General features: G+C 40.8%; 2 protein-coding genes across 4 annotated transcripts in view; both read left to right on the forward strand.

The window, feature by feature from the left end:
• IFT56 (intraflagellar transport 56) overlaps positions 1 to 3,536 on the forward strand; it is a 40,654-nt gene extending 37,118 nt beyond the window's left edge. The window contains exon 18 of the mRNA XM_055421340.2: positions 1,213 to 3,536. Coding sequence (XP_055277315.1) covers positions 1,213 to 1,324 — 112 coding nt within the window. The 3' untranslated portion in view covers positions 1,325 to 3,536. The remainder of the gene's footprint in view (positions 1 to 1,212) is intronic.
• A 10,793-nt stretch (positions 3,537 to 14,329) lies between these two features.
• The window catches only part of UBN2 (ubinuclein 2), a 92,203-nt gene continuing 84,109 nt past the window's right edge, over positions 14,330 to 22,423 (forward strand). For 2 of the 3 annotated variants that reach the window (XM_088834685.1, XM_055421343.2), the window contains exons 1-2: positions 14,330 to 15,474; positions 20,446 to 20,538. In XM_088834685.1, coding sequence (XP_088690811.1) covers positions 15,004 to 15,474; positions 20,446 to 20,538 — 564 coding nt within the window. In that variant the 5' untranslated portion in view covers positions 14,330 to 15,003. The remainder of the gene's footprint in view (positions 15,475 to 20,445; positions 20,539 to 22,423) is intronic. The other variant, XM_055421342.2, reaches the window with a different exon arrangement.

Genomic DNA, 22,423 nt, shown 5'->3' on the forward strand with positions numbered 1-22,423 from the left:
CAAAGCAATCTATAGATTCACTGTAATAAAATGAGTATACTACCCAAAGCAGTCTATAGATTCAATACAATAAAATAATGACATTTTAGAATGATGAATGAAAGTTTAATTTTTATGCTGCCATTTTCACAAGCAGTCTTTTTCACTGTCTTCTGCTCTTTTCTTTGCCTGTTGGTTTTTTTCTTGTGTCTCTTAGTTTAGACCTCAAAGAATTAGAAATGGAGTGAGTGTAGTTAAAAATTAATGTGTTTTTTTTTGCCTTCTCATATTTCAGGAAATACTGATACATTAAGCCACACAAAATTACATGGCATATGGTTCCATTTGTAATAAAAGTTAAACTACTGAAAACTAAACTCCATTTTCTGAAAGTAATTTCATGGAATGTATTTGTTACTGATATGTGATAGAAGATAATGACTATTTTATAAGTAAATAATCTATCAAAAATTGGTTCCTACCTTGTATATATTTTTAGTACTATTAAAAGTTTAAAAGAATTTGGGCAGTTGAAAGAAGATACTTGAGGGAAAAAGGAGAAAATATGAGAGAACCCTTAGGGAAGAGGATCAGTAGGCAGTCATCTATAGATCTGATGGCGTAACAGGGAAGATTTAGATTGTATTACTTAAAACATGAGTTTTAATTTTAATTAAATTTAAATTAGTTAGACATAAATACTGCATACTGCCAAATCTTGGTCCTTAACTTTCCCCTCTTCTGTATTTATTAATGTGTCACTTTTCTTGACGAGATCATCTACCCCTGCTTTCTGACATTTTCCATTTACGGCAGTGATACACAGTTTGGGGTGATTACCACATTAAACAAAGGAGAACTCTGGGACTCAGTCAAGTTAAGTGACCTGTTAGGACAGAGTTAGAATTTGAACCCAGATCCTTAATACACACCTTCTATTCTGTCCTACAGAATAGCCATAGAAACAGAAATATTTATATCATATTCAGACAAAAAACATATGTGTATATGTGTGTGTATATGCAAACAAAGAAAACTGAGATTGGTGAGGAGTTCACAGAATTTCCATTTTACTATGGCACCATAAGACTAGAAAGCTAGGAAGTCTGTGATTGGTTTATGAAAACACAGGAAAAGGGTAGGCAGATATGCCTGCTAGAAGGATGTGAAGAACAGTCACAAGTTATTTTAGCTGTTAATTTGCATTCTTGCCCTTTCATACTGTTTCCTCAGAGAAACCCTTCGAGAAGTACTCCACTTACTGAGAAGCACGGGTAACACGCAAGTCGAGTACATCATCCGGATCATGAAGAAATGGGCCAAAGAAAACAGAGTGCCTGTCTAAAACAGCCCCCAAGTCCTCCGGAACCCACCACCACTTTGACATAGAATTGGAGATCGTTTCCCTCAAGTTTATGTGAGAGACAGGGCTCTGTTTATTGACATCTCCTTCCTTGGTCTCCAAGCCTCCAGATCAGTGACAGGCTAGCTTAGACCAAGCCTCCTGGTTGAATTAAGAACTGTAGTCTGGGCTGTGGCTCCCATATAATCCCATGAGCAATAAGACTTTGGACTTGTCCAGTGCCTTTATTCTAAAAATACTCAGAGCACTCTTATGTAATTTACTGACTTTAAGGAGAATGACATAAACTTTTTTTATTTATTAGCATTCCATGGGATTTTCTCCAAGTTGCAATAATAGATGCCTTTACTGCTCAAGGGTCACATCATTTCTGTTCTCTTATTAATTTTAGCCATCTATGTACATGATCCTGTGTTACTGGAGAAATCCATAAAAAGTTTTGTAATGCATCTCTGAATCTTAGGAGAGCAAAAGTTATAAATAGCTACCTGGTTCTAAGAATGGCAGTAGGACCCTTTATCAAACTGTCCAGGCATTAATAGATAATAGACTTATGGTGTTATTCTTCTGATAGTTGAATTGTTGATGATAATAACATGTTACAGCAGAGTAACATGTATATTGCAGTTTTTAAAAGGTGAGTTCTATATGAAGAAAATACGTGTGGGACATTTAAAAGATATTCAGGAAACAAAGTATACAGGTCTCATAAGTCACTTCTCCATTATATTTTAGGTAATCTTACAGGTTAGGTTTTCCTTCCTATATCTCACTAAGTAAACATCAATTTTTGAAATTAGGGCTCCAATGATTATTTTATTTATTAATGTAATGATAAAAGAATATGAATCATGTAAAGTTCTTTGAGGGATTCCCTAATGGCTGGACTTTGTCCTAAGCCATATTCCAGCTCAATGTTGCTGAGCTCTCTCAACACAACTTATACAACTGAGCATTTTTAGGCTCACAACCTGTTTTCAGAAGATTGATCTACATGTTTTATGTACCAGGTTACTTTGTTTCTATATTACATACTTTGTTTCTGTGAGTTGAAGGTACCAGCATTACAGATACAGAAAGTACAGAGCCATTCCTATCGAGCAGGAGAACTCAAAGTCACAATTCCTTAAAGCACTAAAGACAAGAATTCCTATAAGCACTGTGTCAGGTTTTCCACCACCACCCCCAGCATCCACTGTGGACAAAGGAGTTGTATAGGATGGAGACGGGAACATGGCAGAAGTCGGCGCAGCGGAGGCGGAAAGGTCAGTGATGGCAGAGGGTTTTGCCTTCTGGATGATTATGAGGGTTCTCCCACCTCCACTCAGGAAGATGGCCAGTTCTCCAGTCTTTTATTAGGCCCAGATCTAATCAAGTCAAAGCGCAAAGCAAAATAAACTGGCCCGAATAGCTGAGTTTTAGAAAACAAAATTACACCACCGTTTTTTATATACAAAAGCTTCTGTTCCTTATTGTATTGTTTCTGTTTTTTCACTAGTTGGTTCTCAGTATCTAAGTTACTAGGTGGATCAGATCTGGACAGAACCTGCCATAATCTTTAGAATCCTTGTGATTCTTACTTACCTCACTCAAAATATTAGGAAACATGACAGTAGAAAAAGACGTATGGACCTCTTCAATGTTTCTTGGCAATGAAATTTGTCTTCCAGTTAGTTGCTATTATTTTCAAATTTCCTATACTTGGAAAGCTTTTCCACGGATGGCGATTTACTTTTAAATGAGCTCTTGTTGATCTTAACACTCCAGCTTCTCCCTGCCATTTTTCTGTCTCCTGGGAAAAACAGATATTCCAAGAAGAGCAATTCCCAGAATTTTAGATTAACTTTTTAAAAAGTTTTTTATCTATAGAATCGATCCCCCCAAAAAAAAAAACAACCCATAGAGACTAGTTTAAGAGAGATACTACCCAATTCTGTTATTAAGGATAGCTACTTCTGAAGTAGTTTGGCCCTTTGGCAGGGCTTCAAGATTGCAGAGTAGTGTTGCATGGAGAGGAGAGGGTCCAGGCTTGGGAATGGAGTGGTAATGTGTACAATTCATAGCATCAATGTGCTCTTTATACTCTGTAGCAGATACTACTTGCAAATGGAAAAAACGTTATTTTTATACTTCAAAAGAATTGTTATGTTCCACTGTAACATATTTAAATTAAAGCTTATTATTTGGTTTTTCACAGTATTCTGTTAAGTGTGGTGAGTGCGGGCGGTGGGTTTATAATGTGCCTTCTCCCCTTTCTTTCCTGACCTCAGGGTGAAGGGGGAAACACCAAGTTTTACTCTCCACAAGTTACGCTTTCTGAGAGGAAAATAGACAGCCCTAAGAAGCCTTGTCCACCAAGGCTTGTATTTCCTGCTTAGCCGTGTTAGGTTTGGCTCTCTACTAAGTCACAGTGCATTCCAGAAGTTTGTTATACAACGTTAACAAACGTTATACAACACTATACAAGTCTCATATGGAGAAAGCTTCCAAATACTTGACTGAATAATTAAATGTAGTAACTGGAAGAGCAGGGTACTTGTGAGATCTGACCTCATGTATTCTTGTTCCCATCTAATTTTTTTTTCCTTTTGGACTTTTTATTTTGTATTCGGATATAACCAATTAACAATGATGTGATAGTTTCAGGTGAACAGCAAAGGGACTCAACCATGCATATACATGTATCCATTCTCCCCCAAACCCTCCTCCCATCCAGGCTGCCACATAACATTGAGCAGAGTTCCCTGTGCTGTACAATAGGTTCTTGTTAGTTTTCCATTTTAGATATAGCAGTAATTGTTTTCTGGTGTGCCAAGCATATACTGGGCTTCCCTGGTGGCTCAGTCGGTAAAGAATTCACCTGGATTGTGGGAGACCTGTGTTTGATCCTTGGGTTGGGCAGATCACCCAGAGGAGGGCATGGTAACCCACTCCAGTATTCTTCCCTGGAGAATCCCCATGGACAGAGAAACCTGACGGACTATAGTTCATGGGGTTGCAAAGAGTCGGACACAACTGAACGACTAAGCACAGCATAGCACAGCAAGCATATACATCCAACCAGTCCATTCTAAAGGAGATCAGTCCTGGGTGTTCATTGGAAGGACTGATGCTAAAGCTGAAACTCCAATACCTTGGCCACCTCATGCGAAGAGCTGATTCATTGGAAAAAGACTCTGATGCTGGGAGGGATTGAGGGCAGGAGGAGAAGGGGACGACAGAGGATGAGATGGCTGGATGGCATCACCAATTCGATGGACATGAGTTTGAGTGAACTCCGGGAGTTGGTGATGGACAGGGAGGCCTGGTGTGCCGCGATTCATGGGGTTGCAAAGAGTCGGACACGACTGAGCAACTGAACTGAACTGAACTGAGAGATGCAGAGAGAAATAATGCACAATCCTGATCCTTAAGAAACTCAGTCTAAAACAAGTATACCCACTGAAACACAGTAACGTGTGATTGTTGTCTCAATAGGAACAAGCTGCTGCTGCTGCTGCTGCTAAGTCGCTTCAGTCGTGTCCGACTCTGTGCGACCCCATAGACGGCAGCCGACCAGGCTCCGCCGTCCCTGGGACTCTCCAGGCAAGAACACTGGAGTGGGTTGCCATTTCCTTCTCCAATGTGTGAAAGTGAAAAGTGAAAGTGAAGTTGCTCAGTCGTGTCCAACTAGTAGCGACCCCATGGACTGCAGCCTACCAGGCTCCCCTGTCCATGCGATTTTCTAGGCAAGAGTACTGGAGTGGCTTGCCATTGCCTTCTCCACTGAGAGATAAAATAAGGCAGTGGAATGTTTGTATCCATATATAGGGGACACCTCCTTCCCCATTCGGGAGAAGCAACCAGAATGGATCCTGGAACTCAACAGCTACCAAGACACCCAGACCTCTGCCATTTGTGCAGCACGTGCAGCATATATCCAAGTACACAGAAGCCAAAGGACTGCTTTCCTTCTTCATGGCTTGATACACTTAAAAAGTTTCAAGCTAGTGGGCATTAAATCACAGTAGTTACGTCTACTTTCTAATAACAAAAATGAATTTATGATTTACTTTTGTTGTTGTTATTCAGTCACTAAGTTGTGTATGACTCTGAGACCCCATGGACTGCAGCACGCCTAGCTTCTCTGTCCCTCACTGCCTCCTGGACTTTGTTCAGACTCGTGTTCATTGAGTCGGTGATGCCATCCAACCATCTCATCCTCTGTCGTCCCCTTCTCCTCCTGCCTTCAACCTTTCCCAGCATTAGAGTCTTTTCCAGTGAGTTGGATCTTTGCATCAGGTGGCCAAAGGATTGGAGCTTTAGCATCAGTCTTCCAATGACTCTTCAGGGTTGATTTCCTTTAGGATTGACTGGTTTGATCTCTTTGCTGTCCAAGGGACTCTCAAGAGTCTTCTCTGGTGCCACAGTTCAAAAGCATCAATTCTTTGGCACTCACCTTCTTTATGGACTGACTCTCACATCCATACATGACTACTGGAAAAACTATAGCTTTGAGTATACAGACCTTTGTTGACAAAGTGATGTCTCTACTTTTTAATACACTGGCTAGGTTTATCGTAGCTTTTCTTCCAAGCAGCAAGCATCTTTTAATTTCATGACTGCAGTCACTGTCCACAGTGATTTTGGAGCCCAAGAAAAGAAAATCTGTCACTGTTTCCAGTTATTCCCTTCTATTTGCCATGAGGTGATGGGACCAGATGCTATGATCTTAGTTTTTACTAATTTTAGTGATTTACTAGTTCCTGTATTTATGATTCCCTTAAGATGACTTAGATAAATAGTCATCTTTCTTCTTCATCCTGTAAAATACTTCTCAGGTTTGTATGTATTTTATGATAATGTTCAAACAGTCATCTGCTTATTTAGAGATGCTCTCAGAAAAGCAGAGCTAGAGACCTGATGATGTGCCCACAACCTGCCTTGACTCTGGAGGAATATGTGACATTATGAGGCAGCCACACACCAAAAGGATGTGTGAACACAATCAGCTGATGCATGTGTATTGACTGTGTAGTGTATAAACAACCTTGCACTCTTTTCTGCATCAAACCCCTTCCTTGAAATAAAGTCTAGATGCCAAATACTAAAGGACTGCCTTGGTGGTTTGGGGCAAAAAGAGAAAAGCAGACACAGCAGGCCCACCACTCAGGCTACCGAACAAGGCAACACAGTTTACAAACCTCAGATACAGGAAAGCAGGAGGCTGCTAGGTGGACCTCAGGAGAGAGGGCAGTGGGAAACACAGGTGTGAGCATCCATACCGCAAATTACAGAAGCATTTGATTTAATTCACCTTTGTGTGTGTGTATTGATTCATGTATTTATTTGGTCAGTTACTTCTACTGTGTTCTAGAAATGATTTGAGATAAATTACCAAATATATACATACATATATACATATATATATAAAATAAATAGAAGGCATTTAAGAGTAAAGGAAGGACTACCCTGGTGGCCCAGTAGTTAGGATTCCATGCTTTCACTATGGAGGGTCTGGGTTCGATCCCTGGTCAGGGAACTGAAATCCCATAAGCCATGCAGTCTGGCCAAGAAAAAGGAAGGCAAAAGTTAACACACAAAAATACATACCAGAATTATGAAAAATGGGCCAGAAATCTACCTTAAAGCTTCCCACAAACCAAAGCAAAAAGGGAAATACAAGCAGATAAAAACTCAGTCCATCTGTGTAAATGAACTCCCTATAGGGAAAAAAAAAAACTGGGATCTCTGTTGATGGGGTTCTGAATTGGGTTTCTGCATCATAATTTAGACATAGCTATATGTGGTGTTGGAGAAGACCCTTGAGAGTCCCTTGTACCGCAAGGAGATCCAACCAGTCCATTCTAAGGGAGATCGATCCTGGGTGTTCATTGGAGGGACTGATGCTGAAGCTGAAACTGCAATACTTTGGCCACCTCATGCGACGAGTTGACTCACTGGAAAAGACTCTGATACTGGGAAAGGTTAGAGGTGGGAGAAGAAGGGGACGACCGAGAATGAGATGGCTGGATGGCATCACCGACTCTGTGGACATGAGTTTGAGTGAGCTCCGGGAGTTGGTGATGGACAGGGAGGCCTGGCGTGCTGTGATTCATGGGGTCGCGGAGAGTCAGACACGACTGAGCGACTGAACTGAACTGAGCTGATACGCATAACAAAAATTTCAAGGGAATCTTATTGCATCTCTAAATATGTATAAGTCTTTCCCACTATGTATAAACTACACATGCATACTATGTACAGTTAATTACATGAGCCCTTCCAATTTTCATTTCCTCCATAGACATATAATTATACCCCCCTTTGCTGGTTTTTAACTGAGAAGTAGCTATTAATATGGTGGAGATGAGACATGTTATTCAAGTCTTAAAAATTAAAAGTGTACGTTAGGATTAAAATGTAGATAACAGCAACCTAAAGAATAATTGCAAGGTACTGCAAAAGCAATGAAATGATCGGATAGTGTAGCTTATATTAACACATTTACTGATAAAATGTAACAGGGGAAAACACTGTGGATGGGTCACACAGAAAAGGCTACATAGGGGAAGTGCATCTTCAGATGAAACTTGAAGTACAGGATTTAACCACATAGAGAATAAGTCAATAATTATGTCCGATGAAGATAACATAAATGAAGGCTTGAATAATATTTACAGATGTTTAATCTTAACTTTAATTGTTCCTATTTACCTACTTTCATTTATTCTTTGAGAAACGGTATGACTTTTTTTGTAAACTTTAGCTTCATACTATGACCCAGGAATTCCACTCTTCAGTAAATGTTCAGGAGAGACTCTTGGATGTCCTTGGTAGTCTTGGGGTTAAGAATCTGTTGACAGTGCAGGGGACATAGGCTCGATCCCTGTTCCGGGGAGATTCCACATGCCATGGTGCAACTAAGCCAGTGTGCCAGTTATTGATGTCCGAGTACCTAGAGCCTGTGCTCTGCAACAAGAGACACCTGTCATGTCAGGAAAAACGTGGTGTCTGGCTCTCCCACTTGAGAAGAATGCTATTCTTGTTAGTAGACTTGTATTACCAAAAAAACTGTGGTCAGTTTCTATTCTTACTTTGATCAATAAGAAATTTGGGGAGCTTTGTTTTCTCTCTTGTCATGTAAATAGCTACCGAATAGTCTCAATTTGGTCTGCAAAACCTAAAGTATTTACTAACTGATTCTTTACAGAAAGAGTTCTTTGACTCCTGCCCTAGAATATTACCTTATCTTCCTCAAGTGAAACTTTCAAGCAAGGTGTGGTTGCTTGAAAAAATTGTTGGGACTTCTCTGAGATCCCATACTACACAATTACACTTACATGAAGTATCCAAAGCAGTCAAATTCACAGAAGCAGAAAGTAAAATGGTAGTTGCCAGAGGCAGGGAGGGAATTGTTTAATGGATATAGAATTTCTTGTTATCCAAGATGAAAAAGTTCTGGAGTGTATGTTATACATGGTGGTGGTACTGGTTTAGCCGCTAACCTGAAACTTAGTCACTCAGTCGTGTCTGACTCGTATGATCCCATGGACTGTGCCCACCAGGCTCCTCTGACCATGGGATTTCTAGGTAAGAATACTGGAGTGGGTTGTAATTTCCTTCTCCAGGGGATTTTCCCAACCTAGGATTCGACCTGGGTCTCCTGTACTGCAGGCAGATGATTTACCAACTGCGCTATGAGGGAAGCCCATATATTATATATGAAAGTAGTTAAAAGAGTAAATCCTAAGAGTGCTCATTGCAAGGAAAAGTATTTTTTTCTATTTCTTAATTTTTGTATCTATATTAGATGATGGATGTTCACTAAATTTCTGGTAATTCATGATGAAGTCAAATCATTGTGCTGCATACTGTGAACTTCTACAGTGCTGCTGTACATCAACTATCTCTCAATAAAACTAGAATAAAAAGTAAATAAAACATAAAAAAGTTCTGGAGATCTGTTCCAAAAGAACATGAAGATACTTCTGAACTATACACTTAAAAATGATTAAGATCATCAATGTTATGCGATTTTATCACTATTAAAAAAAAGAAAGGGATGTAAAAAGATATACCTTACAAATAATAATCAAAAGCAAGCTGCAGTGTCTATATTAATAACCAGGCAAAGTAGACTTTAGCTTCCCTGGTAGCTCATCTGGTACTTCTCCGTCCATGGGATTCTCCAGGCAAGAATACTGGAGTGGGTTACCGTTTCCTTCTCCAGGGGATCTTCCTGACCCAGGGATTGAACCCGGGTCTCCCGCATTGGAGGCAGACGCTTTAACCTCTGAGCCACCAGGGAAGCCCACCTGCAAGGCAGGAGACCCCAATTTGATTCCTGGGTCAGGAAGATCCCCTGGAGAAGGGATAGGCTACCTATTCTAGTATTCTTGGGCTTCCCTGGTGGCTCAGCTGGCAAAGAATCTGCTTGCAATGTGGGAGACCTGGGTTCAGTCCCTGGATTGGGAAGATCCCCTGGAGAAGGAATAGGCTACCCACTCCAATATTCTGGCCTGGAGAATCCCATGGACTATATAGTCCATGGGGTCCCAAAGATTTGAACACAACTGAGCAACTTTCACTTTCACTTCAAAGTAGACTTCAGACCAAAGAGCCCACAGAAACCACTCAAATCATTTGCCTTGTTTTTGGACTGACTGTTGATGCTGCTCCCAATATCTTAGCTCCATGAACAACTGTTCTTGACAAAAGGCTGATTTATTCTATTTGCATACATTTTTCATCGACTGCTTGCCTGGAGAATCTCAGGGATGGGGGAGCCTGGTGGGAGGCCATCTGTGGGGTGACACAGAGTCGGACACGACTAAAGTGACTTAGCAGCAGCAGCAGCAGCTACAAGAAAACACAGTTTAATTAACGCTCCATTGGTAAATGGCTTTCCTTGCTTGACTAACAAATGAGCCACTCAGAAAACACTGCAGCCTCATTTTCACATTTTATTTTTGTGAAGAAATTCTGCTCTGATGAAACATCATTTTAAATTTTCCTGTGTTTTCAAACTTTGCTTTCCTGTGAGCTGGAAATAGTGTGGGGACTGCTTAATGTGGAAATGTGACATAATGTGTTCTTCTGAAATTATTACACTGTCATTACATAATAAGCATGAAGGTTTGACATCTAATTTGACACAAAATAATTCACACTCCACTGTGCCTTAAAGGCTCCAATATCACGGGGTTAGGCTTCTCTAACTATCAAGTTTGTAGGTCCTGATTATTTGTTAAAGAAGGGGGAAATGACCACAAGGTGGGTTTGCCAGCCAGCAGACCCACAGTAAGATGGACTTGGACCAGGGCTGCACTTCTTACTTGGTTCCCAGACTCCAAAGCTGTACTAAAAGGGCAACAGTACATCCTGGGTCTCTGTATCAGTGTCAACTAGGACTTTGAGTCTCCCAGTCCTCAGGAAAGTCAAGTATTCCTCAGTTTACTGTCATCTGAGTAGATGGCCATAGGTCCTTTTGGGCAAGGACTGGGGAAATCACGAAATGTATGTTTTTTACAGTTCTGTGGTTTTGACAAACATACACAGTCATTAGTTCAGTCGCTCAGTCAAGCTTTGTGACCCCATGGACTGCAGCACACCAGGCCTCCCTGTCCATCATCAACTCTCAGAGATTACTCAAACTCATGTCCATTGTGGAGAAGGCAATAGCAACCCACTCCAGTACTCTTGCCTGGAAAATCCCATGGGCGGAGGAGCCTAGTAGGCTGCAGTCCATGGGGTCACGAAGAGTCTGACAAGACTGAGCGACTTCACTTTCACTTTTCACTTTCATGCATTGGAGAAGGAAATGGCAATCCACTCCAGTGTTCTTGCCTGGAGAATCCCAGGGACGGGGGAGCCTGGTAGGCTGCCGTCTATGGGGTCACACAGAGTTGGACACGACTGAAGTGACTTAGCAGCAGCAGCATGTCCATCGAGTTGGTGATGCCATCCAACCATCTCATCCTCTGTCATCCCCTTCTCCTCCTGCCCTCAATCTTTCCCAGCATCGGGGTCTTTTCAAATGAATCAGCTCTTCGCATCAGGTGGCCAAAGTATTGGAGTTTCAGCTTCAGCATCACTTCTTCCAATGAATAAAATATATGTGTTATATATAGATTTGTTAACATATATGTGATTTTTTTAGTATAAAAAAGCTAGTTTTAAAAAAATACAGGGGACTTCCCTGGTGTTGTCAGTGGTTATGATTCTCTGTTTCCAGTGCAGGGGGTGTAAGTTCAATCCCTGGTTGGGGAACTAAGATTCCACATGCTGCAAGGTGCAGCCAAAATAATAATAAAAAATAGAAATAAAAAAGAATCCCAGGTTTATGTTCATGCTCACCTGCTATGGTTGCAACCACTATTTGGAAACTGGCATGAGACCTGGGCATCTTGTCCACTGTCTCAGTGGAACTAAAAAAGATAATTACTGGAACACTGGTGACAGAGAACTAAAGCTTATGATGGGGAAGGTCAGCACAGGTTGTAGACAAGTATCCAAAAATCAAATTGATAAATGGCCTTGGACTTCTCAGTAGCAACTCTGGAAGCTTTAAAACAGTGTTGCAAAGCTTCAAGAATTCTGAGGAAAAACTTTCCAACTCAAAACTGTCATCCAAGTATGTAGTAGAACAAATGTCTTTTCAGACATGTATTTAATTTCATAAAATTAGCTCCTGAATTTTGAGCTTTACTCTCTGTTCTTGTCTTTCCTTGTTTTTCTGTTGGGTTATTGTGTGCACGCGTGCTGTCTCTTCAGCTGCGTCTGACTCTCTGCAATGCCATGGACTGTCGCCCACCAGGCTTCTCTCTCCACGGCCGGCACTCTCCAGCCAAGAACACTGGAGTGAGGTGCCATTCCCTTCTCCAGGGGAACTTCCTGATTCAGGGATCAAACCTGCTTCTCCTGAGGTTCCTGCACTGCAAGCAGATTCTTTACCACTGAGCTGCCAGGGCACTGTTGTTGTTTCTCCTTGATTATTATCAGGGAAATTCACCCTTCGTGAAATGTGTTATAATTGTTTCTTTCCAATTTGTCTTTTGAATAAGGCTATATTTTTCATAAAATTTAAATAGTCAAAATTATCAATCATAACTGGAAAGGCCTTTCCTAGTGTGAGTTTTTAGAAGCATCTCAGCTGATTACTTCTAAAGCTTTTTTATTTCTTTTTTTTTACATTTAAAATTTTGATTCACTACGTATTTATTCTTTTGTAAGGTGTGAAATAAAGTTTTATTCTTGTCTCAGATTTGTCTCTTGCCTCTTTCCCCATCTTGCTCACTGTGCTCCAGCCACTCTGACCTTTTGTCCCACTCACTCCCCACACAGACCTTTTGCACTTGCAAAAGTGATACTCTGCCTTTGGATCTTCCCAAGACATTCTAGTCTTAAACCTGACATCCTCAGGATTAACATAAAAAGGACTAACATGACACTGAACTGTCTTTAAATCTACCTATTCATGTTAATTCCCTTTGTCTCTGCTATTACCAATTAAGATTTTCCTATTTAACTGCACAAAGCAGCTGTTTTAAGCTTATTGCCAAATTCATTCTGGGGAAGACAGGGGTTTGGGGACAATCCTGCTGCTCTGCCTCTGCTGCTGCTAAGTTGCTTCAGTCGTGTCCTACTCTGTGTGACCCCATAGACAGCAGCCCACCAGGCTCCCCCACCCCTGGGATTCTCCAGGCAAGAACACTGGAGTGGGTTGCCATTTAGCTCTGCCTCTAGGACAGAACATTAAGGGAAAGGCATTAAAGTAAGGATCAGATTGACCTGCCCTTTCTCTATAAGTATACTTCTCCTTAAGTGTAAGATTACCGCGCCCTGGAGAGAACATTGATCCTCAACCTGAGATTTGAGAGTCTGTAAAGTTATCAAAATTGCTGTGAAGATGTTTTAGATAGTAATTATCCATTAAAAAGGTATGAGTAGCTTGATCTCACAGGATATATTATAGACAACAAAGAATGCCTGCGCTCACAGTCACTATTGTGGGCTTCATTTGTGGCTCAGCTGGTAAAGAATCAACCTGCAATGCAGGAGAGCTGGGTTAGATCCCTGGGTTGGGAAGATCTCCTGGAGAAGGGACTGGCTACCCACTCCAGAATTCTGGCCTGGAGAATTCCATGGACTGTATGGTCCATGGGGTCGCAAAGTGTTGGACCACGACTGAGGGAATTTCACTTCACAGCGTTATAGTTAGATAACATGAGTATCTGACACATTTTAGGTAATCTAGTATTTTAGACAAAGATATTTTGACTTTGAATGAGAATTGACTTTGACCTCTTCCCAGCTTCTTCAAATGACCCCAAAACTAGCAGTTTCTAATATTAGCAGTTGAAAGCTGGGAGGGAACATCAGAACGATCGATTCCAACACCATCTTTATACAATATGAAAGTAGTAATAATATGAAGGCAAAAAACCCAGAACCTACTCATAACTCGTCTACATCTCACTGACTCAACGTCATCCATAGATGTTAACACTGTTAACCTGGTTAATGGAATTAACAGAAGGTGTGGAGGGCAAGCTCTCAGATTTGTTTTCCATTAAATGAATCGTTAATCAAATGGACCGTAACCCTCATTCTTTTAAAGTTGAATTTCAATTAGTTTATGACAGGTGTGCCTGTGAGTCGTTTCCAAATAAGGCTCCTCTCCTACCAGAAATGGGTCATCTAGCATTCCACTTTCAAGAGAGTCTCATAAAATACCAATACACTCTGTTGAGAAGGGTTTTTTGTAAATTAAACAGCTTAGACTTTATGAATGAGCCCAGAAATGTTCATTGGCTGGTTCAATTTCCCAACTGCAAAACGTTACTGGGCATTTTATGACCCTGTGACACAATCCCCGGCGCAGTCCGACCGAAAAAAAAAAAAAGAGGAGTCGGTTTAGGAAAGGGAGGCCTGTGGGAGTCAACGTCGCGCTTTGCGCAAGGAAGCCGCAGGGTGAGTCAGGTTGGAGTTAGCCATTTCCTTTCTTCCCCTGACATTTCGGGCTGCCGGGGCGCTGGGCGGGCAGACACCGAGGCTGGTGTTTGCGGCCTTCTACTCTTTCCCCGCACCGGCCTTGACAACCATCTGACAACCCCAACTCTCTAGAAGCGACAGAGAGAGACGACCCGGCGCCATAGCTAGGTCGGTCCCAGGCACATCTCCACGCTCGCCACTGAGCGGCCCTCCGGTTTCCAGGTGCGAACAGGAAGCTTCTCGCGAACCCCCAGACCCCTCCCCTTTAGGAAGGGCGCAGACAGCGTCTGTGTTTCCATGGAAACCGGTCCTGCCATGATGTCACTTCCGCTGACCTGTCTGGACTCCAGACTGTTGGGAGGAAAAGAGGAAAACTGAGCCACAGCCACGACGGTGGATGCGAGCGTCTCCTGTCTGCGCATGCGCCCGCTCAGCGGCCTGCTTCTATTTATGTGGGGGATCCAACATGGCGGCTGCGGCGACCCTGGCGATGGTGGTGGAGCCCGTCAGAACATAGTGGCGGGGAAGGGGGCACAGTCCGCACTCACGGTGGCGTCGGCGGAGACGGCTGAGGGTGGTGGAGGGAAGAAAAGCTACGGAGAGCAAAAGGAAGGGCAGGCAGGCAAACAACTCGGCGTAGAACCGAGCGCCGGCTCGAGCGAAGGCAGAGGGCCAGAACAGTGGGGATGGCGGAGCCACGCAGAGTAGCGTTCATTAGCCTGTCACCGGTGAGGCGGCGCGAGGCCGAGTTCCCGGGGGCCGAACGCGAGCCCGAGTATCCTCGCGAGCCTCCCCGGCTGGAACCGCAGCCGTTCCGCGAGCCGGCCCGGACGGAGCCGCCGGCCCCGCGGGAGGTCGCCCCCAGGTCGGACGCGCAGCCCCCGCCGCGGGAGAAGCCGCTCGCCCAGCGCGAGGTCAGCCGCGCCGAGCCGCCCATGTCGCTGCAGCGCGAGCCCCCGCGGCCCGAGCCGCCGCCGCCGCCGCTCCCGCAGTTGCACTTGCAGCCGCCCCCGCCGCGGGAGTCGACTTCCCGGGCCGAGCCGCAGCCGAGGCCGCCGGGGGAGACGGTGCGCCTGGAGCTCGTGCTCAAAGATCCCACCGACGAGAGCTGCGTGGAGTTCAGTTACCCGGAGCTGTTGCTGTGCGGAGAACAACGGGTACAGAAGCTCCCTCCCTCATCCCCCAGACCCCGGGAGCCTCGAGAGCCGTCCGCCTCCCCCCGGCGGTTTGCACCTTCCGACGCCCACCTTGCGCGTCTCGGGTCTCCGCAGAGGGTGGCTGAAGGGGCAGGGGCCGAGCGGGTGTGCTTTCCTCTGCTCCCCTGGGTTGGCCGAGCATCCTAGCCGCTCCACCGACCCTCCTCCCCTACCCCCCGCATCCTGCTCCCGCTCCAAACGCTGTTCGGATCTGGCTTTCCCCTGCACCTTTCGAAACCTCAGGTTTCCTCTCTGCCTTCTACAAAAAAAACCTGGGGGCCCTGCAAGTTGCGTTGTTGGGTTTTGCTTGCGGACCTCCAGCAGTCGTTTCGGTAGAAACGAAGAGAAAACCTGGGGGACACGCCCCCCAGTGTGAAGCAGAGACATTGTGTAACCCCTCCAGGATCATCCTTACCTTCGTCGCTGTTTGTTGTGGGCGCTGAGATGTGCTTTGAGCGTGGGGTATTTTTCTTAATTGAAGGGGATTTAAAAGTAATCTAAACATTTTCCGAGTAAGGATTCCACTTTACGAATGAAGGATACCTGGACTAGTTATCTGGTTCCTTATTTTTCTCTTTCGTGTTGATGTTGGTAAACCTTTTAAGCTTTGTTTTCTCTAGTGTTCATGCAGCAATTGAATGGGAGGGTGTCTCTCGTTTTATTTGGTGCTTACCATCATATTCTTATTTGAGTGTACATATCATTAGTTTATTGGTCCTAGTTAAAGGATATTGCACTTGGCCATTGTGATTTTTGGAGAGTGATGAAAATAATATTAGCTTTGAATTTCTAAAAACTTTATTAAAAATACCTAGGTATGCCTTTGGTGGAACTGGTGAACAATGGAGATAGGAGAGGGGCTTGTTGGTAGCTGTAATTTTTATTGATGGTTGGTGATCTTCAGAAGTAAGCTAGAAAGGGAAATGATGGAGTAAGAGTAATAAGAACAATTTCCTCTGTTGTTTAGAGACTATTCTTGTTTATTAGGTTTTGCTTTAGCACCCGTCTAATGGACCCCAGAAGTCACTTGTTTTATTTTCATCCTCCATTATCTTTATAGTTGAAATGAATAACTTAGTTTAAAAATACCATATTAAACAATGTCACTAGATTTTGTTTGTTGTAAAGCCAGCTAATCTTTTGATCATTATTTACAAATACTATTGTGTGATCAAGTCATTACTAAATGAATTGTTAAGGATAGAAATCGTTTTGGTCATTTCCACATAACATTTTGCCCTTTAGACTCACTTTAGTGCCCCTGTTATTCATAAAGTGATGGCATATTTTTTCCTCCAAAGAATTTTGAGGATATTGGACTGAAGCAGTTTTCCAAAAAATTGTGCTATATTTGATCTTCTAATCTAAAGAAGACTTGCAGTTGTACTCCCTAATCTACTGCATAAATTATAGGTGATTTTATTGGGGAAAAATACATAATAATGACTAACATTTACTGATTTCTCACTGTACAGTTCTAATTGTGGCTTGTGGAGTTTAGTCCAGCAGAACTGCATAAGAAAAAACCTAAAGAGGCAGCTGGTTCCCAGAGTGCTCATATGTCATCTTATTAGTACTTTCTTCCATATGCTAGTACCAGTTCTTAATAAAAACAGAATTCTTAAAATTAACTAATATAGTATAAATTTAGAAAGTCCTACCCAATTGAACTAAGAGTTATAGTAGAAATACAAAGACCTCTGTTATGATCTTTATGCTGTAATATTCATGGGATGATAGACTAGTAATAGATATGTATCTTTTAATTATGAAGTTGACTTTGACACCTTACCCTATTAATTTGATAATATCAGAACTAATAATTTCATGTTCTACGAGAAAGGTGAATAATTCATTTAATTTTTCTTTTGCACTATCAATTTGTGGTATATTAGTCTAGTTATCTTGTACATTCAGCCTATATCATTTGACATACTCCACTGAACCAATATATCCATTGTTTATACATACAGTGTGCCTTTGCAACAAATATTTGCCAGATTTTCCTATGATTATTCCCAGTGAACATATTTATTACATAAGAAAGTATAGAAAACGCCTTTCTAAATGAAGTTGTCACATTTCCATGAAAGGAAATCCTGGGAGGAGAAACCAGGAAAAGGCAAAATATAAGCAATAGAATTAATCTGCAAAGTGGTGATTCCCAGCTTTGGTTTTTCTTCCCCTCAGGAGGAGTCCAATTTATTTTCAGTGATGATGGAATATTTTCAAAATAGTTTTTAAATTTTGTGGTGATTTAGTGGCTAAGTCGTGTCCGACTATTTCAACCCCATGGACTGTAGCCTGCCAGGCTCCTCTGTCCATAGGATTCTCCAGGCAAGAATACTGGAGTGGGTTGCCATTCCTTCTCCAGGGGATCTTCCTGATTCAGGAATAGAACCCAGGTCTCCTGCATTGCAGGTAGATTCTTTACCTACTGAGCTATGAGGGAAGCCCTCATTTTACCTGATTGTAATTGAACAACATACAATGTAGCAGGTTAAGAGTAGCAAGGGAAGGAAAAGAGATCTTGTAAAATTAAAAGAAGAAAACTTTCTGCAGTATTGATATAGCTGTCTGTCACCCAAAGACTTTATTTGATAGATGTATAAATATAAGAAATCTGTTACATGTGAGTACAGTCTGTACTGGGGTGAATGTAAACCATCATAAATAAATATACAATGAACAGTAAAACCCCTATTAACTGAATGCTGTCAGGAATTTTTCTAAACTTACTTTTTATTTATAAGGGAAAACATAATCAAATGAGCAGGTGTTGGCCAAATACCGAAAACAAAACCCACTCTAGTTGTCAGAACACAGATTAGCTAAACCCTTAATCTTGTCTGCAGAGTATTGATCCTGGTTGAGGTGGACACATTGTAATCATTTCTATCCTGAAAGAGTAATTTGTTCACCTTTTCTGGCTCAGGGGAATTGATACACAAGAAATCTTTTTTAACTATTAGTAAATCCGAAAATCATTTAACCAGAAAACGTCTTTCCATAAACATGATTAATTGAGCATTTTTGTGTAAAAATAAATGATTACAGTGGTAATGTGATTATACTTTACCAGAGCGTTCTGTGGTATTCTATTATTTGTCATACTGCATATTTTGGATAACATATATGAAAGCTCTCCTGAAAGTGATGTTAATTAGTTAACGTCAAAGGAAAGAATTGTTGCATCAATTTTGCCCATGGGTTGATCGGTTATTTTGGTATTTACTAATTATTAGGTCTTTTCACCTGAAAAATGTTAAAGCTTAGAGCCTTAATTTTGAAAGTGAGTCAGTTTCTTTAATTTTACTTTTATAGATTATCAAGAGTAAATAAGTGATTTAATTTTGCTGCCTGTATAAAAATCACATATAAAATATTTGATAATGGTATATAAGGTGATTCTTTTTTAAAATATCTATTCATGTGTTTATGTTTGCTCATACAGAAGTGGGTCAGATCAGTAGTGAGATGTAGTATTTGGATGCCATAGTTATATGAGAGAACAGTTTATAATGGCAAAGCATAGTGGTTGTTTACTGTCCTTAACTCTAATCTCATGTTAAGGCTGTACCCTGCTTCTTGTTTCATCACCTTTCTGGTGGTTTGTTTCCCTCAGTTCATATTTATATTTTCCTTTGATAACTCCTGTTGGGATAAAGGACTCTACATGTTATTTATTATAACAGATAATTTTCAAAATTGATTTAAAAGTTCCTTTAAGCTTTAAAATGTATCCTTTCACTCTAATGCCTCCTAAGTATGATGAATTGTTTTGTATTCATTCTGTCCATATTTTTCGATTAATCGTGTCTCAGCCTTTATAACCAGGATGAAATATCTTGGTTTCAAAGTTTGCAAAACGTCATCCCTTCTACATTTTTTCTTGACCTTCAGGGCAAATCTGTGTCTAATATTTCAGCTGTAATGTACTTTCCTTTTAATTACTGCTTGAAGATGGTACGTCAGTTAAAGTATCTAGCCTTTTTTTCCATGAACTTTCTAGTCAGTTGTTCATAATTAGATAAAAATAGCATTTTTATCCATATGTAGCTCCTTGTTTTGTTTTTTTTTTGCGTATTGAAATATATCTATATATTTGTGAAGTGTGTCTGTGAAATAGTAAGCTTGAGTAAAAGATGTGATGTGTCTTTTTGTTTATTTTGATCAGTAGGTGGTAAATGCGGGATCCTAGCTGTATATTTTAAACTGTGCTTTATAGTAGATTTTAACTCTTCCTGCTAAAAGGAATCCTTGGTAATGTAATCTGTAGTTATTGAACTTTTCTGCCTTGTTTAGAAGTCGTGTGAATTCCTTGAATGGATATTCATTGACAGGATGTAGGTGATACAGAGCTTGTCTGTGCTCGGCCTCAGCAAAAAGCTGTAGCAGCTACAGATACTCCAGTGCTAACTCAGGGCAGATGATTAAATGATGATTGTAATAAACTTTTAGAAGCAAAAGAATTTCTGACCAGATTGGTTCATCTTTGTTGGGAAGTTATCAGAGTACAGTTATAGTTGGTTTGTTTTTTTTTAACCTAATTTTCTTGGGTTTCTTTGGCCTTTTTATTTTGGATGGGGTAACCATAGATCATTTTGTGACTGAAGACAATTTGAATTGTTGAGTTTTTAGCTGTTGAAAAACTTTAAAATGTGGAAGAGTTCATTAAAACTGCAGATTTTTTGCTATAAACCAACATTTCTTTCTAGTTTTTTTTTTAATTTTTTTAAATTAAAATGGATTTTTCAAATGAAGTATAGTTGATTTACAGTGTTAGTTTCTTTTTTAGTTACTTTTTAATGCTTCTAATTTATTTGTTAATATTTGGAAAAATTGACTCATTTACTAAATTTAAAGATATAGTCAACTCTATTTGAAGTAATACTAATACTTCTATTTCTTTTACCATTCACTTTGAATCAGAAAAAGCCCGTTTACACAGAAGACCCGTTCAATGATGATCATCAAGAGAGGCAAGAAGTGGAAATGTTGGCTAAGAAGTTTGAAATGAAATATGTGAGTATAATAAACTTCACTCAGGTAATTTTATCCTGTTGGCCTATTTCTTTCTTTTTTTTCCTGTGACTGGTTGGGAGGGCTTATGACATCCATTGCTCACATTATCTTGTTCTAATAAATTGAACCCAAATAAATGGTTGGATGATCAAATAAAGATTCTGATAGGTTTGTGGTGGCTATAGTAGTAACTGTCATTTCTTGTACTCCTCCTGGAGTTTAGGCAGTTTGCTTATCGTTGTCTACAATCCTTGTGACAACACTGCAATGTAAGTGACGTTGACCACATTTACAGATGAGGAAACAGGTCTGCGCTTAAGGTTAAATAACTGATCTAAGGTCACGTGTACTGATGGCAGAAATGAGACTGCATTTCCAGGTCTATTTATCTTAACCCTTTGCTCTTTCCACTGCCATTGAGAACACTGCTTTAATTCCTTTGGTGTAGTAGTTCTTAAGCCTTCCTGCCTCTTAAGTGTTTAAGAGATTTTGAATGTGTGTCCTTCTAGGCCACTGAGATCAGGATCAATCAGAAGCAGCATGAAATTTCTTTATAAGTGCCTTGTCTACCTTAAAAATCCATGTGCATTTTATAAACTGTGCCACGATAGATTAGTGTTTGTTTTAATATAAAAATAAATTTGAATTTCCTGATTGTGAAGTTGCTTACTATTATTCTCAATTTTTCTGGTGTAATTGACTTTGTTGGAAAATCCCTCCCATACCCTTCCCATGTTTATTCTATGGCTTTAACTACCCCTGTCTCTTTGCTCAGACATGACCCAGGAGAAACGAGACCTTACCTCTCTTGTGGTTCCCCTGAGAGCACTGAAAGTATCTCACAGAGATAGGATATCAGCCCACACTAGCTCTGTCATTCATGTTATCTTCAAAATGCAGTTAGGGTGGCGATAGTAGTAACTGTCATTTCTCGGATCTTGGTGAGCACTGGTTGGCTCTTTGTGGTAACGAGGAAACAGTGTGAGGGGAGGAAAACACACGAACATGTTTTGAAATGTGGGTCAGGTTCTGGGTCATACTTTGCCAGCTGCTAATTGTATCCATTGGTGAGTTTATTTAACCTCTTTGTGCCAAAGTTTTCTTCCCTGTAAATTTGAGAGGTTCAGATTTTTCACACCCTTCTCTGGCTCTGTATTCTGTGGCTGTGGAATATCTTGAGGGGTGAACTGATGGAAAGAATAGCCAAAGTTGTTACACTGATTTGTAGTGTTAATTATAATGCAGTATTCTCAGATTATAAATCCTGAAATAGCTGTCTATAATTTTTATACAAATTAATACATTGGTTAAATTTAGTGTTTTAACCAGCTAGTACATTTTACATGGTTCAAATTCAAAAGTATGGAATGAAAAATCTTCCTTTTATTCTCTTGTCCACCCACCTAATGTCATTTCCAAGGGCAAATAGTGTTCTTGAATGTCCTTCCCAAAGATAGTTTATGTGTCTCTTTCTGTATACATTATTCCTTCCCCTACCACCACCCTTTTACACATATTGCAGAATACATGATTCTGCTCTTTGCTTTTTTCATTTCCTATATCATGGAGATTTTTTTTCATATCCAGGCAAAGGGAGCTTTCTCGTTTTTTCAGAGCTTCATGGTATTCCGTTGTATGGAAATATCACAGTTTATTTAACTGGTCCCCACATAATCTCTGAATTGTTCCCCAAAATTTGCTTTTCTAATAGTGCTACAGTAAATTATTTAGTAGCATGGCATTTCACACTTCTTCAAGTTTATCTGTAGAACGAATTCCTAGAAGGGAATTTTTTAGGTCGAAACATTTATGCATGTATATTTTTGGTATATACAGTATCATCAAATTAGGAGTTTCAATTATTAGTTTCTACTCCCTCCAACAC

This window comes from Moschus berezovskii, chromosome 3, assembly GCF_049115385.1.
Source record: "Moschus berezovskii isolate FMDL1 chromosome 3, NW_MosBer_1.0, whole genome shotgun sequence".
NCBI lineage: Eukaryota > Metazoa > Chordata > Mammalia > Artiodactyla > Moschidae > Moschus > Moschus berezovskii.